This window comes from Neovison vison, chromosome 1, assembly GCF_020171115.1.
Source record: "Neovison vison isolate M4711 chromosome 1, ASM_NN_V1, whole genome shotgun sequence".
Lineage (NCBI taxonomy): Eukaryota > Metazoa > Chordata > Mammalia > Carnivora > Mustelidae > Neogale > Neogale vison.
Window position 1 is genome coordinate 91,774,957 of NC_058091.1, and position 17,514 is coordinate 91,792,470.

A 17,514-nucleotide genomic window follows, 5' to 3' on the forward strand; every position below is an offset into this window, starting at 1 on the left:
ATTGTTAGCACTATTTGCCTTTTAAGAATTCTTCTCCAATTTCCTAAAAAACTTAAATGCACCAAGAAAACAATATTTGAAGGAATGCTGTGTGAGTTGAATATATATCTAATATTTACACATATGTTTACATATGTTTACATATGAGGTCTCTTTAAAGTCTCTTTAAAGTCAGATTAACATGAAGTTACGGGGAACTGGGAACATGACTCTCTCATAGCTCCTAACTTCAAAATGCTAAATTATAGCCAAATGATGCCATTTCACATAGACATCTATGCCCTCACCTAATGCAGCAATGAATGAATAGTTGTTGCTGCATGCCCCCAAAAACTCCTAGGAAAAGAAGCAAATCTGACTGAAAAAACTATTAGTTCAGTTTTGGACATACTAAGTTTGAGGTGCTCATAGAATACTGCAGGGCATTCCGGGAAGAAGTCAGAAGTAGAGACCTCAGGAAGCTTATTCTCAGAAGTTCATCACTCTTTGTACTACCATGAAATTAATTTTTCATATCCTATTACCTAATAGTTATGTGTCTCCACAAACCTCTATTGCTACACTAAGTGGAAGACATCTAGGTCCTGCCATGTAAGGGGTCAATAAATGTTGATTTCTTTAAAAATAAAAAACTTGCAGAACTATATACACAGTTAAGAGAGTAAATTTTATCATATACTAAAAAAGCTAAAACAATTTCTTTTCAATCTGTGAATTTTAAATAAGGATGAAATTTTCATTTTGAAGAATTCTTACAAAATAAAGTAAGTACCTACAATGGGGATTTGAAGAGATTTCACTTCGTAATTTATGGAGTTAAGTAAACTACTTGAGTTCAGTAACTTAAAAATGAAAAGCCTCTGGACCCTCCCAGCACATATTATTCAAAGAGCTGTGATAAGAAGCATGTAGCAAACGTGCTGAGTTATTTGCTCTAGGTAAGGGAAAGCTGCTATCATCCCCCCTGCACCAGCAACTGTCTGCTAATCCTTTAGTTTTAAATCTACAGAAACACCTCCTAAAGAATGCTTCACTGTACTATTTAGAAGCCAAACTTAAAATATGGTCCATTCTATCAAGGCTCTAACAGTAGTACAGACCTGCTAGCCACCAGCTCTGTATTTAACAGCAGATCATGACAATTTCATCTGTGCTTGACAACTGGACACCTTTCATTGAAACTATTCCCTGGAAATGACACTACAACATTGTTACTTATGTAGAGAGCAGGGAGCCAGGAGAAAAAAAGCCATTTATGGTGAATGGGTGTGAAAGACAGTAACAGGAGAGGATTAAAAAATGGTAATACAATATAAACAGGCTTAACAGAACTGTGAAATGGGGATACACAGAATGGAATTTCTACAACACAAAATAAACATGAAGATTTAATCCTGTACTTCTCATCAGAAATAAGCAAGAATAAATATATACTGCTTCTCATATAATCAAAAGCCTGAAAACCTAATACTGATATTGGTAAATTTAAAAGGATTCCCTCAATTTGGGCCCTTTTTTCCTGTTCTATGAAGCAATTCATAAGGGGAAAAAAATAACTTCAGACTATAAATGATGAATGTAACTATTAGGAGTAGCCTCTCTAAGAGGTCTGAAAGAGAAGGAAAATGTACATTTCTTCCAAAACTGTAGCCAACAATAACTTTTGCATTCTGAATCCAGCTTAAGCATATTAGTTGAGAAGATGTTTGCAAAAGTATTTAATAAGAAAGTGCTGAATTTAGCTTTTATTTTTTTTCTGTTTTCTTAAGTGGCCTGCAGTCTATCAAATGCACTAAGAACCTCCCCTAAGTGTAAATGACCAAAAGGAAATAAAGCTTTCCCCTTATAGAAAGCTGTTTCTATAGATCAGGTAAACCTTTTCTGTAAAGGGCCACAGAATAAATATTTTCAGCTTTACAGGCCATATGGTCTCTGTCACAAAAACTCAGCTCTGTCATGTAGCATGAAAGTAGCGACAGGTAACAGATAAATGAGTATGGATGGGGTCCAATAAAACCTCATTTTCAACAACAGGCAGCCGGTCCATGGAACCATGACCATAGTTTGCTGACCTATGCTATAGACCTTGTTTTTTTTACCTACGACAAATATATTGTTTTAATAAACACCACCAACTTTGAAATATGATGTCTGTGATTTGCTTTAAAATATTTCATAAAAGAAAAGTGGAGAGTAGGTTAAATGAGACTAGCAAAACACAATTATTGTTAAGGTTCGATGATGGATGCATGGAGTTCATTATCCTATTCTCTGTAATTTCATGAGTTTGAAATTAAAAGCTTTTAAAAATACAAAGTAAATCAATGAACCAGCTCTACAGGAAAATGAATTTCTTCACTTTAATGTAAACCTTCTAAAGCACATTTATTATTTTGAAATATAATTAACATTATGCCACATAAAAAATTCTTAATGTAAAGCAACAAAACTAAAATGAAAAGGCTTATCATATGGAAGTGTATACCAACATAAACCCTTAACATTTTCCATAATTTAAAACACAGGCTCCCCCATACAGCTCCTAAATATATTAAATTTATTCTCATCTTATCTAACAAAATATTACTGATTTTTGGTTTAAGAATATAATTATTTTTATAGGGCACATGTTATTTATGTTAACATGTAATAGGTTTATTATTTTCCAAATAAATTAATATTTTTTATATTATTTAAATTTAGAGTCCTAAACTCTAAGAAATAAGTATTCATGGATACAACCTACATAAACAAACACTTAAGATCTTCAACAACTAAGAATGTAAAAGGATCCTCCGACCAAAAAGCTTGAGAACCTATGGCCTAAACGTTCTCATTGTTGTCTAAAGTATGTTTACCGAGCATATGAACAGCATATGTATTTGAACAATCACATAGTAAAGTTAATCCACTAAGAGGACTATCAATATTCACCCACAAGAGGAAGATACCTAAATCATCAACAGAAACATTCTTTTCAACTTGCCCTGTATGTCATAAATAACGTACCCACAGGAAAAGAAGAGCTCTAATGTGTTGTCCCACTTATGCAGATAATTGTCTCCTGAACCAATAATAAAGAAAAATATAAGCTAGCAGACATCTCTAATAAGAGTGCTAACTCCTACCAAATCAAGCTAAGCCACGTCACTCAATGCAAAAAGCTAGAACTCAAGCTAAACAGGGCCTTAGGAAAGAAATCTTAATGACTGTATAATTTCTCAAAAACAATAAATGTGTTTTTTAAATGTTCTAGGTTTTTTCTCAACATTTAGCAATATAGTGATTTCAGATATTATCAAAACTAAAAAGAAATTTAAATTAGGCTCATGGAATTATTATGATATTTGTGAAAAACTGAGAACCTCTGTGAAAACATCTGAACTATCCAAGAATATAATCAATCTCAAAATTCTCTAAATCTAAAACTAAAATAGGAATAAACAATCTGTAACGCAGATTTGAACAGATAAAACCAGAGCAAAAATATTCATGTGACTGTCCATTTTTTATAAAGATAAACCAATATTTATTTTTCAAATATAATACCACCTACTATTTTTAATCACTTTTGCCCCTTTTGTATATGGCTATTTAAACTATTATCAGACTACTTCATTTTTACTTAAGTACGCATTTCCAAGTTAAGTTTTAGAAACTTTGTTTTTGTTGTCTTTTATCAACCTGAATAAACTTAAAATAGTAATGTGTGATACAGAGACATACTTACATCATACTCTGTAACTCTGCTGCAAAGCTTACAGACTTCCCTGTACTTCTTCCACTACTTGAAGTAGCAGTAGACATGGGGCTGGCTGCAGTATTATTCATCTAAATAAAAAAGAAATAAAGCTTACAAAATGTATTTAACTATAAGTAAATGCATCAAAAATGGAAGCAAGTATAAATTACTTCAAAAAGTATAGAAAACTTTAAATTTCTAGTTTGTTCATAATTTGACTTGTCCATACTTAATGTTCTTTATTAAAATGAAATAGTAAAAAGGGGGCACCTAGGTGGAGTAGTCAATTTAGCATCCAACTTTTGGTTTCCACTCAGGTCATGATCTCTGGGTCCTGGGATCAAGTCCCACCTAGGGCTCCACTCTCAGCATTGAGTAGGCTTGGGATTCTCTTTCTCTCTCTCTGCCCCTCCCCCTACCCATCACACTCACATGTGTGCTCGCTCTCTCTCACAAATAAATAAATCTTTAAAATGAAACAGTAAAGAAGAAAAAACTGCTTAGTCAAATACAATATCAAAAAAGTACTCACTTAGGCAATAAACATATTATGGAAGAAAAAGATTCATCAAAATACTTTACTAGAACCCCATGATTTTCAAAATGTGTTCCAGGGAGCCCTAACGTTCACAGGCAATACTTCAAGGAGCTTCCAGTTGTCCCAAAGCACACCCTCCCAGTTCCATCCAGAATCAGAGAACAACTCTGATTTTTATATTTCATGTATTGGGGTTCCAAGTAAGAGTTAATATAAAGAGTTGGAAAGCCGTAAAATACAAATTTAGAAAGCCACTGCATAATCTAATTGCTATTTGAACCAAAACCTAAAATATAAATAATAAAGTCAATCAGTAGATCGGAAATAAGCATTGTGATATTTTATAATCTCATGGTTAAGTAAATCATCAATTTAAAATGTGACTTTTTCCCAATAAAATTAAGTTGATGCATAAGGGGAAAAGTAGATGCCAATCCTAATATATGCTATTTTATTTAATGCACGTGGTAGTCCCATAAACAAGAATTAGTGAAAATAATGTTAAAATAATGAAAGTAGATAAAAACCTCAATTACGCAGTAAGTGCTCAATAAATGTTAGCTATTATTTCATCTGTCCATATAAACTTTGCAATATAATTTTCCTTAAAAATGATCTGCAGATTTGAATATATGATATTAGATATATATATATATATATATCTTTAAGTAAGTATAACTTCAAGTAAACCAGAAGTTAGGAGTCAGACTGTCTAGGTTCAAATCCCAGTTCTGCTACCTTACTAGAACTTTGGGCAAATTACTTAACTTCTTTGTACTCCAGTTCCTTCATCTTTAAAATGGGAATGATAATCCCACATTCTTAGGGTTGTTGTGAGCATTCAATGAACTAATCTGTACAAAGCATTCAGAAAAGCTCTTAGCACAGAGTAAGCGTACAACGTTAACTTATTATTGTACAGAGAAAGAATTCTTTTACTGGTCAACTAAAAGCTTTTATATGACAAATTGAGGTTACTCTTTTTTCAGAATTGCAAGTCTCAGAAACTTGAATATTTTCACTAAACAGCCTTAACACGATTCAACAAATATTAAGTACTTAGTTTCCTTGTAAAATATTTTTCAGTACTGACATCATCACTACAGCTAGCAGTCATCCTAGCTCAAAAATCTGTCTTTGACTCCTCCTGCACCCTATAATTTGTAAAAACAAAACAAAACAAAAACAAACAAATAAATTAAAAAAATTCTACTTATGTTCTTACATCCTCCCCATCTTGTTCTACTGTTATGGCCCTCTCTATAAGCACTATTTATAGCTTTTCTCTTTCCATCTCAATTCATTCTTCACCTTGCTGTGAAATTTATCTTCTTAATACATCCTCTAACCTGACAGCTCCTGTGGGCAATGGAGGCTAAAACTGATATAGGAAACCCAAACCCGGGTATTTACCAAGCTCTGAGATGGAAGGACTGGGCTCCATGAAGATGACTGAAGGGAAGAAAAAAAAAAAAAAAGCCACCAAAAACAACAACAATAACAAAACTACTATAAACTACCGCCTGAGACAGGCCATGTATGAAGCGTTTGAGAGAAGGCAACGGGACAGAGGCCTAAGATGAGCAGCACACTAGCAAGTTGGCTAGATCTGGAATATATCCCAATATCCTCCTGTGGCAAGGCCAACTATCTGCCAGCATAAGTCCTGGTCTAGTATGAGGTCCCTAAGGGCCAGAGCAACTGAAAGAGCATAAAAGGCAAAACCTTTTACTCAAATTGAGCCTGAAAACCAAAATTCTAAAACATATAAAGAAGCTAACGCTATGAAAGACCACTGACTGTTTTTAAGCCTTATTTTTTTTTTTTCCACAGACTTTCACATTAAGTACTTTTTTCTACAAACAATATAGGAAAAGAAGCATCACCATTAGAACTCAGGTTGAAAAGAAAATTCAGGTTAAAAAGAAAAATCACATTGCCAAATCCAAGATTGGGGGAAGACAAATAGGAAGTGACTAGGAACAGTCCTACAGAATCAGGACAGTGATAAAAAAGGAAACTGGCTCTCTCAAGGACCTTAGAAACGGTTTCCCTCATCCCACCAGAACCCTGGCAAAGACACGATGTCCCAGAGAAAACGTTAAACTCAAAGTTTATATATTAACCCCAATCTCCAAAAACAGTTAAGATTTAAGGTGACTCATATCAGACTGGAAGACATGCCAGTGAGTGGCACGATCCTGTGGCCTAATGTCCCATGACACTGTGGGAGCAATCTGCCCCTTTCTCATTTTGCAAATCCAGTCACCCTACTTTAACACTCTGAAGAGGAGACACTTCAGAAAGTAGATTTATTTGTATTAAAACCACAGCTCTCTTCAGTTGTCCCCCTACTACAAATGTTTCACATCAAGGGTATTTATTGGTAAGAGGTAAAAGGTCCCAATCGTAGTTTATTATAATCGCGATCATCCTTTCACAGTCAAGTTATTTAATGTTTAAATCAAACAGGTGAATAACATTTTTCTGACATGATGAGCTGATAGCTCATTAGAACCTTTAAAAAATTATTTCCCATACCCGCATTTCATTTGACTTAGATAATTAACTTCTTTAGACATAACTTCTTTACACATCAAAGTCCTATCATCCCAATGCTTTATTTCCTTTCTCCTAGACATTAAAAAAAAAAAGTCAGTTAAAAGCAGAAGCACTCAAGTCAATTTTCTCTAATAAATACAGTTAACATGGAACTGAAAACCTACTGTAATCTTCTCAATGGGTTAATGTCCTGCAGTTGTTTTAGCTTTCAATTGAAATGCAGCTGTTTGCCATATTTTACAAAATGAATTCAGATGTGCAGATGGAGACCTAGATTATTTCAACATGCCACAGTTTAAATGTGAACCCAAAGAGTAAGTTCATCTCTGATTAATACTTATATTTAAACCTGATCGTTAAGCCAAGAGCCAATACTATGTCACACCTGTAAACTCTTATTCTGGAGTAGAAAAATTGACATCTTTTATTTCAAAATGATGGAATTTAAGGATATACCTTTTCTCATACTGTCACAACAAATTTTTTTTAATTGTAGTAAACCTATACATTAAAATGTGAATTAAACAAAAATGTAATGAACATGCTACTGGGTTTCTAATTATAGCTCATATTTTTGGTGCTAAATGACCAAAGATGAAATACCATGAAACATCTTTGGCTTAAAGTACCTCCAAGAGTTGAAAACTTTATTACTAGTTACAGCACCATCAAAACAACATAAATATCTGGATTGTTAAATCCATCAGTTTACCCATTTATTAAGACAGTGGAATGTTTTATCATTTCTTCTATTACATCACTGCTGAAGAAAATTAAGTCAGCGGACCTATATACTGATTCTGAGCATAACAGTTCTAATTCCAATCACTCATAAGCTCAATATCCTGCATAATATAAATTAATAGAAAACTGTTACAATCAGAACATTCTCATCTTCATAGAACTCCAAAGGCAGGAAGCAATTATGGTTAAGCCAACACTATTATACACTTCATTCTGGTTCTGGTGTTTAAAAAAAAACCTCAAGTTACATCATGATACAAATTTTTCCTGCTGTGAAAAATAATACCAAATGATCATTCAATGACCAAGAATGTAAAAAATAAAAAAAAGTTAAGTGTACAAAGTGTTAAAACTTCTATACCTAGTATTTGGGATACCACAATGGTAACTCCAATATATTTATATATGCCCCATTTCAAGTGGACTTCAGAAGGTATAAAGCTCAAGAGTGCATACAATTACCTGCTAAAAGAGAAGCAACATACCATGAATAACTGAAAGAACAGATGATTCACATATAATTTTTAACTGTTTCAAAACCAACTGCAATTTTTTTGAAAATGCTAATTGTATTTTCATAACTAAAGATCATTTGTATTCACTTACCCCATATCAAATGAGTTCAGGACCTAAAATAAGATGCATCAGTCACAGCATTTCTCACACTACACACTACAGTGTTAATTATTTCCTTGTCATCAACCTGCTAACACCTTAATGACAGGACACTGCTTATTCTGTAGTTTTAATACCTAATATACTGCCTACCACTGCTGATGCTCAGTAAACGTTGCATGAATGATCAAATTACTGAGTGGTGTAATAAGGGATAGAAAGATAAGAAAGATGTATCTGTGCCATTTAGTAGCTTATAGCCTACTGAAGTGAACAGATCAGATATACTCAATGGAATGAGTTTAGATAAAGCACAAGATCCTCTTAGACAAGAGGAGCAGCTAAGACCCACTCAATTATTATGGGAAAACCGTCCTGAGATTTAATACTTGTAACAATCTGAAAATAAAGCATATTTAACTGCATTACAAACAAAACCAGGTAAGTGAACAGCACATCTGAACTATCCATGTCACTGGATTACTATAAAATCAAAGTGCAGAAGTGAAAGTACGTTGAAAATTATGAAGCACCATAAAAAGCAATATGATAGCAAATATTTTTCCTTACCATTCACTGAGCAATTATTTTTCTTAAAAACTACTAGAACAGGAATAAGTACTTCCTAACCAAAATTAGTTTGATTCTAATTAGTATGAGTAAGAAGCTACAAATTTTCATAAGGAACAACCAATGATCAAAATGACAAGTTATTAGCTATACTATAAATAGAGAATCACCATTTTAATATAATTATCAAAGGCTTCATATTTACAGACAGAGAAACTCTCCTCTGTAATATACTATTTCCTAGTATATTTTCCCCCTCCAAACCTGCTTCCCTGGTTCAACATTCCCAGTTCTATTAAGAGCAACACTACTCTTCAGTCACAGAAGTTCAAAAAATCCATGGAGTTTTTGATTCGCCAGCACCTCTCCTGACAACATCCATGCAATCTGCTCCTGGCATCTTTTCTTTTAATAAAGCAATTCTAATGCAGTCTCTTCCTTTCCAATCTCACCTTAACAAATACACTTACTACAGTACCTTTTAAACACATCTCTCACCTTTCTTTTTTTTTTTTTAATCTTTTTAAAAGATTTTATCTATTTATTTGACAGAGAGAGGCACAGAGAAAGAGGGAAAACAAGCATGAGTAGCGGGACAGGGAGAAGCAGGCTTTCCACTGAGCAGGGAGCAATGTGGACCTCAATCCCAGGACCCTGGAATCAGGAACTGAACCGAAGGCAGACGCTTAATGACTGAGTCACCCAGGCGCCCTCCCACCTTTCTAATTAATTCTGTATACCATCTCCAAAGTACTCATTCTTATTTAGAATTATTTGTTACTCCTCTACTCAAGGCATCCAGTATTTCTCCTTCACCTGGAGGATAAAACTTGTCTAAAATCAGACCCACAGGACCTTTGCAGCCTCCTTTCCCACAGCAGTCAAAGCAAATATCCAGTTACCTCCCAGACCATCTCAGGTTCTTCTGAACCTTTAGCCTACAGTTCTTCCTCCTTGCAATACCTTTTGCTTCCTCTCCACATCCTAGCTGCCTAGAAAAGCCCAACCTAAGCTCATTTATCTCCAAGAAGACTTTCCAGACTCATGATCATCAGGAATTCTCCTTTCCCTGTCATCTAATGTTTTCATTTTGAATTCTTTTGTTGAACTTTAAATATTTCAGTGCACACACATTACTTTAGTTTTATTAATAAAATAAACTTCCCAACTGTTGGCAGTTGACTGCACCTGTACCTCCCCCTTCACAGAGAAATGAAAAGCCTTTATTTTCTAACTCCCTCCACTCCCCTCTTTCAAAACCACCATACCTTCTCCTAATTCTCTCTTACATTCAAGGCACCTCCTTAGTTAAAGCCAATGCCCCACCTGTTCGTTGGCTTTATCCATTCCTAACTATTTAGTGAGGACCTACTCCAGACCAAACACTGTTGTAAGAGCTCTGGATATGGTCATGACTGAGCTAGAAAAAAAAAAAACGATGTTACAATGCAGGAGATGAGCATATAAATACAATGCCAGGTAGTGACAAATGCTATGAAAACAAATTAAACAAGTTGTTTTCAGCCAGGAGGTAACATTTAATAGAAGATATAAATGAAGCCCAGGAGGGAGCTCTAGAGAACTTCCAGGCAAAAAGAATAGCAAAGTACCAAGATCCTGAGGCCAATGTGGTTCAAGTGAAGAGAACAAAGCAGATAAGCAGTAGAAAATAAAAAGGTCTGAGAGGTAGCAAGAGGTCAGATGATATAAAGCCTTCTAGGCCATGGAGGTCAAATTTCAGTTAGATATAATGTAAAACTACTAGAGAACTGTAAAAAAGGAAGAGACTTGAAATATTTTAGGTCTTAAGGTTTATTTATTTTGGAGAGAGAATAAGATAGCATGTGTATGCACAAGCACAGCAGGTGGGCGGGACATAGGGAGAGGTGGGGACAGACGGACACACACACACACACACACACACACACACACGACCCCAAGGGGACTCTTGACTGAGTGCAGAGCCCAATAGGAGGCTCGATCTCATGACCCTGAGATCATGTATTATCCCCCTACCAATGAGGAAAGGGGAAATAAAAACTGGGTAAAGAACATAAGTCTAACAAAAAATCAGGCTTTGATCCCAGGTAGCTGATAACCTGAAATATTCTGTCCATGTACATACGTATTTTTACAAAAATTCATGGATGTCCCATTTTAGTGCCTTAGTTTTTTTCATCTGTAAACAATGCCAATCTCCTTTAACATACTAAAATAATGTGAAATTACTGAGAAGCTGTATACATAGTAAGCAGTCGAGGACTTGTCATTAAGTTATCTCAGAGACTGCTGACTTCAGAAATTCTTTGCTTAAAATTAAATCTTAGGCAAACGGATAAACCATTATAACCGACAAAACTATAACTACACAAACTGGTGGGGGGGAACCAAAGACATCTGAGGTTCGGAACTACAGTTTGAGAAAAACTAATTTCATCCAAATCCCTCATTTTTCAGGTGAGGAGACTGAAGTCCAGAGGGGTTTCTTAAACTGCCCAAGGACACTTCACTATTTAGTGATACAGCTGGGACTAAAACTGAAGTCCCGACTTCTGGTCCACAGAGTTCTCTCTACTATCCCACGAGGAACATACAAATAAAAGTTGATCATAATTAACTCACAAGACCTCCACAATGTGTTTGTCATAGTGAACTTTGTTGCAAAATATCTGCCTATGCTGAGTCAGTTTAGCAATAAATAGCTGGGCTCTGGAGTTCAATTACAGGCACACTTACAACGTGCTCTTGGGCAAGTCACATCACCTCCCTGCCTCAGTTCCCACATCTTTAAAATGCAGGTTAAGGGGCACCTGGGTGGCTCAGTGGTTTAAAGCCTCTGCCTTCGGCTCAGGTCATGATCCCAGGGTCCTGGGATCGAGCCCCACACCGGGCTCTCTGCTCAGCAGGGAGCCTGCTTCCTCTTCTCTCACTCTCTGCTGCCTCTCTGCCTACTTGTGATCTGTCAAATAAATAAATAAAATCTTTAAAAAATAAAATAAAATGCAGGTTAAAAGTGTACTCCCCTTGTAGATTACATGAAGCAATATTTTTAAAGCACCTGGGACAGTGCCTGGTACATAGAAAGCACTCAGTTCATTATCATGATGATGAAGAAGAAGAAGAAGAAAGAAGAATCCAAGCAAAATTACAGTTTCTTAAAAACATTTCACAAAGCATTACCATTAAACATACATATTCTCAAAGAAGGAATGTTGTGATTAGGAGTAGTCCTTTAAAGATCCAGAAGCAAATAATATGAATGAAGTGAAACATACAATCTTCAGTCATAGAACCTCTATGGCATTTAAAACAGCAAGAGTGTACTCGGAGATTTTAAAATAATTCATATTTGTATAGTATTTTCCATTTATAAAGTACACTCACATAAATTATTTCAATTTATTGCCCTATGAATTTCATGAACAACCATTTTTTCAGCAGCTACTACATACCATATGCCAGACAGCATGCTTTTTTCATATTAGGTACCTTATTTAACCTTCAATATCCACTAACTATCCACCAGATCTTATCAGAGGCAGTAGTATAATGCCAAAAAACTGACAGATCCATTCCAGAAAGTAACAGCCTCTTCGGTATCACCTATTAAGTGGGAATGACATGTTTGGATAAATAAATGAGATACAGCATTTTGCATAGTAGATGGAATACATCAAAGGCCCATTAAAACATTGGGTCTCCCTTAGTGGTAATACGGAGTTGTTTTGTGTAGAAAATATGTCACAGATGCCTGGGTGGCTCGGTCGGTTAAGCATCCACTCCTGGTTTCGCCATGTCACAATCTCAGGGTCCTGGGATCAAGTCAGACTCTGTGTGCATTGTGGAGTCTGCTTAGGATTCTCTCTCCCTCCCTAACCACCACCACCCCAAAATAAATCAATCTTGGGAAGAGAAAATATATTGCAACCAGATCAGCAAAGTACCAATACAATGATTTACAGTATTGTTAAAAAGAGCAACCTCAGGTAGTGCCTGGTATACTTTATACAGTTTCACAAATAAAAATATACAACAATTTTTGCAGATTTAAAGTCAGTCTCTACTAGAGGTAGTAGGTTGACAAGTTGAGACAAAACCAATTAAATAATGAAATGTCTGTAAAGCATTTAATGTGTTTCACCCATAAAATTGCACAAAGCAATTTATGCCAGTCTCTTCTAAAGTCTTCAACAATCCTGTGAAAAGGCTAGGACAAGCTGAGATACTAATTCCATTTTACAGAAAAAGAAATTGAGGCTGAGAGAAGTTAAATACTTTAACTGAAGTCACAAAGACAGAATATGGTAGGGAAGGACTAAACTTGGGTTTTCAGAATTAGATTTAAGTACTTCTTGGCAGTTATCCACAATGTAACTCAGAACATCAATATCTCCTCCAGATCCTTTATTCAATAAACTTAAGGGGTGCCTGGGTGGCCCAGTTGGTTAAGCAACTGCCTTCGGCTCAGGCCATGATCCCAGAGTCCTGGGATCCAGTCCCAAATCGGGCTCCCCCTGCTGTGTAGGGAGTCTGCTTCTCCCTCTCCCTCTGCCTGCCACTCCCCCTGTTTGTGCTCTCTCTCTTTCTCTCTCAAATAAATAAAACCTTTTAAAAAATCAATAAACTTAAGGCTAAAACAGCTTATATTTATTGAGCACTTACTTTTTATGTGCTTTGCTGTACACAATGTATCACATGGATTACATCTTTTAAACCTCAGCAGAGTAAGGACTCAAACCAAGTGTGTTTGACTCTCAATAAAACATTTATCTACCACAGTATAAATTAATACAATAGTGCATTTGGCTGAAGTATTTTTCTTTACTATTTAAGTGAACTATAAACAAACTCCTTCTTGAACATCCTAAATACATAAGAAGCGGATTTCTGACCAACTTCACTATTCAACTTCACCATAAAATAAAATGGATATTATTTTCAACTAAGAATACTCAGTCTTCTGATTTGATTGGCATGATCTGACTTTCTCTGTAGCCTCTTATACCAGAAGATCTTTTAGGTAGAAAAAACAAAAATCAACCTGCCCAAGAATTACATTCAATATAAGGAGAGAAGCAAAAATGTGTAATTCCCAGTGGCTTAAATGGACAGGTCACTTTCTGGCCTTATTCCAGATAATCTATTATTTAAGCACACAAGCTCTCAATACTTCAGTATATTTGTAAGACTGCAACATGGTTAATCCTCCTAAGATTACATACTACAAATCTCAACAAGAATAAAAGTAGGGTGATATTTTTATGTAGTACCAACTGGGACATTTTTTATATGAGAGGGCCTCTATTAATACTTATGCCACAAAAAACAGGCCCTAAACAATGACTGTCACAGAGAAGACGGGGTATACAATCACTTATATGAAGCAACCCATTTTGACTCGTATGTTATAGGCTATTCTCTATATATGCTAAATCCATGAGTTTTTAAGTTTTTGGCCTATATCTAACGATTATCTTCAGCCTTGAGATCAAGAACATCATTTTACAAACACCAGGCCCGAGTTAAGGGTGCTATCTACAAAAAACGCTTTTTAAGTTTTGTTCTCAAACTTAACTTTATGGACATCTGCTTAAAAAAGAAAAAAAATCTACATATTTCAAAGAAAAAAATCTTACAAATATCACCAAGTTTCAGACTATCTCTTTAAAAGTTTTGAATACCAATAACCGCAAAACTACTTCTAAAATGGCCCAGTGCTGGGGCACCTACACGGTTAAGTGTAGCCTTCCACTCAGGTCATGATCTCAGGGTTCCGGAATCAAGCCCAGGATCAGGCTCCCTGCCCAGTAGGAAGATTGCTTCCCCTCTCCCTCTGCTTCTCTCCCCCACCCCCTTAGAGCTCTCTCTCAAATAAAATGTTCAAAAAATAAAATAATACAAAATGGCCCAATTCTCAAAAACTATTAGAAACTATCAACTCACTTTATTATACAAAAGTTATAAAACAAAAAAATACCATGTTTCAAATGGGAAAAAAAACTTCAGGAATAAAAACATTGAAATGATGAAAGAATAGTGAAAATCCACGGTCACAATACGGTACAATATGATTAAAGGAAATGCCAGATAGTATGGCTATCGGGATAGCATAGTATGGCTCTCCGGATAAATCTGGCATTAGCTGTACAACTTAAGGAGTCAAAAGAATGATCTGCTTTAATTTGCCAAGGCCTAAGTAAGTACTAACAGAACCATGCACTGAACCATAATATTTGAGCAAAAGGCTTTATTTGAATATAATTATGATTCCCAAAGGCAATAAACGCTCCAAGAGTTGTCTTGTCTTAAAACTCAACCAAATCCAGAATTGGGAGGGATCTCAGAGTCTAAATTCTAAGCTTATGCTGTCCAATAAGGCAGTGACCAGCCACTTGTGGTTATTTATACTTAAATTAATTAAAATAAAATTTAAAATTAAGCTCCTCAGTGCACTACCCATATTTCAAGTGCTCAAGAGTCACCTAAGACTAGTGGATACCATATTAGTACAGCAGAGATTACAGAATATTTCCACAGGGCAGAAAGTTCTACAATGTTGGGCATTGTTGCTCTAGACTTAGGCTGCTTTAGATCTTTGCTTGAATATTCCCAGAGATAAGAAAGAAGTGCAATGAAGTGCATTCTCCTTTTGCCAAGTACCATCAAAAAACTGTTCTCATATTCAGTCAAATCCAGTCTCTCTGAAACATCCACCAGAAATTCCGGGAGTTCTGTCCTCAGTTCGGTCTTCAAGTAAATCTCTGCACGGCTAACTCAATTCCATTTCCAAAGTTCTGACTCTCGACATATACTAAAACCCTAGGTCCCTTCCTCCCAGATAAATACATAATTTCTTTCAAACGAAACAGTTTCAAGTTTGTATCAGCCTCACGAAGGTATGCTAATTTATCCAGTGGACATAAATAACACGTGTTAGTGTCGTCTCCGAGCTTCAGATATCACATTCCGCTGTTCCTATAAATCTACTCTCGCTTATCCGACCTTCAAGCGTCTTGATTTTTTTTTTCTTCCTTTAAAACAAGCGTCTTGATTTTTAATTTGGAAAACAGGATCACAGTCACTCTGAACTTCTCAAAACATGGAGACTCAAATTAATTACACTTAACATGTAATCGATCGGTGCCTGGTGCTGTATGACCTTATATAACCCTGGCAATTCTGAGCTAGGCTATTACTTCCCTCATCTACAGAGCGCAACTACCAGCCAACGGCAGGCTAAATGATTTCCCCAGGGGTCACAGATGTGGGCCCAGCCCCCAGAGAACAGAGTGGCGCTTTTCGTTTTCCAGGACGCTACACTTTTCCCAGCGCTTCTTCCACCCTGCCCGTAAAGCAATTTCCTTCTGTAAAGATTTTTCCCAGCAAAACACTAGCTACATGACGCGCAAAAGGTGCCTAACACACCCCAGCCACGCCAGCTCCCCTCGCCCCACGCCCACCCGCCGACGGGGAGGAGTCAAGAGCCGGCTAGCTCCACGCTCGGCGGGAGGACCGGGTGCCGAACCCGGACGGTGCCTCACACGACCGTCCTCCCTTCAGCCCTAGAGCGCAAACGCCCATTCCTCCCCCGCGGCCGCCCTTGGACAAGGGCCAGGGCGGGGCCGGGGCCCAGAGACGCGGGGCTCGCCACGCGCCGTCCCTCCCGCTTCGCAGACCTCTCCCCGCCCGCCCCGCACCGCCCCCCGCACCCCCTACAACCTCTGCTTTAAGAACACTTGTAGGCACGGCTGCGCGTCCCGCGTGGAGAATGTGGGGAGAGATGGTGCGGTTTCTGCTGCGGCGGCCCGGGACACGCTTGGAAAGGGGCGGGGTGGAGGGCTCAGAGTGTAGAAAGGGAGAAGGTGGCTCGGCCGGGGCAGGGGTGGGGGGGGCACAAAATGGCGTGAGCCCGACTCTCCGTGGGGCGGGGGTTGCGGAGACGGAGGAGGGAGCGCAGTAGACGCCCCCACCATTAGCTGCGCGGGCGCTGGCGCATGCGCGCTCGGCCAGGTGGCCGTGGTCTCCTTTCCCGAGCAAGCCACTTCCGCCACGCTCGCCGGGGGTGGGGCGTCATGGAGCGCACCGGCAGCGGATCTACTAGCCCCGGGCCACCCTGGTCCCGGCGGCGGGCCTCAAAGCGGGGCCTGCAGGCAGAGGAGTGGAGTTGAGCCGAGAATGGAAGGGTGCTGGAGGGCCGGGCCGTTCTTTAAAGCGTGGGCTGAGAGAGCTGGGGTGTTCGAGCGTTGGGTGACCTACACTGGAAGTTTGTTTTCAGCTTCAGGGCAGAGATTGGCCTGTGTAAGCTTCTGCCTACGAACTGGGGCGAAGCGGGGTCTTCACCGGATTGTGCTTTTAGGATGGGGAAGGGAAACGGAGAGAGCAAAAAGACCCGCTCCCGCAAGGTGTTTCTGGGACCTTGAGACCACCTCTTCCGCGGGCTCCCTAACACCACCACTCCCCGCCCTGCCTCTTGCAGCAAAGTCATTGGAGAGGCGGTAGGAGATGATGGTCTCCAGTGAATATCCCTCGCTCCCACCGCCAGACTCATTTTACCAAGTTCAGGGATTTAACGATTTCAATTTTTTATAATTGAAACCTTTTTCTGTATCAAGGGGTGGTTGGTTTGTTGTTACGGTTGTTGTTGGGTGATTCTATTTTTATTTATTTTTCCTTAGAATTTTGGCCTGTTCCTAATTTTTAAAGCTTGCACCCCCACTGTTGAACTGCCTGTCTTGTGCTCTCA

The 17,514-nt window shown here is 37.8% G+C and overlaps 1 protein-coding gene across 2 annotated transcripts in view; it reads right to left on the bottom strand.

Annotated features, from left to right (window-relative positions):
• Positions 1 to 16,692, bottom strand: part of SUPT3H (SPT3 homolog, SAGA and STAGA complex component) — a 524,138-nt gene extending 507,446 nt beyond the window's left edge. The window contains exons 1-2 of one of the 2 annotated variants that reach the window (XM_044252039.1): positions 16,491 to 16,692; positions 3,731 to 3,831 (exon numbers count right to left, since the gene is read on the bottom strand). In XM_044252039.1, the coding sequence (XP_044107974.1) occupies positions 3,731 to 3,831 (101 nt within the window). In that variant the 5' untranslated portion in view covers positions 16,491 to 16,692. The remainder of the gene's footprint in view (positions 1 to 3,730; positions 3,832 to 16,490) is intronic. The other variant, XM_044252029.1, reaches the window with a different exon arrangement.
• Between the last annotated feature and the right edge of the window lie 822 nt (positions 16,693 to 17,514).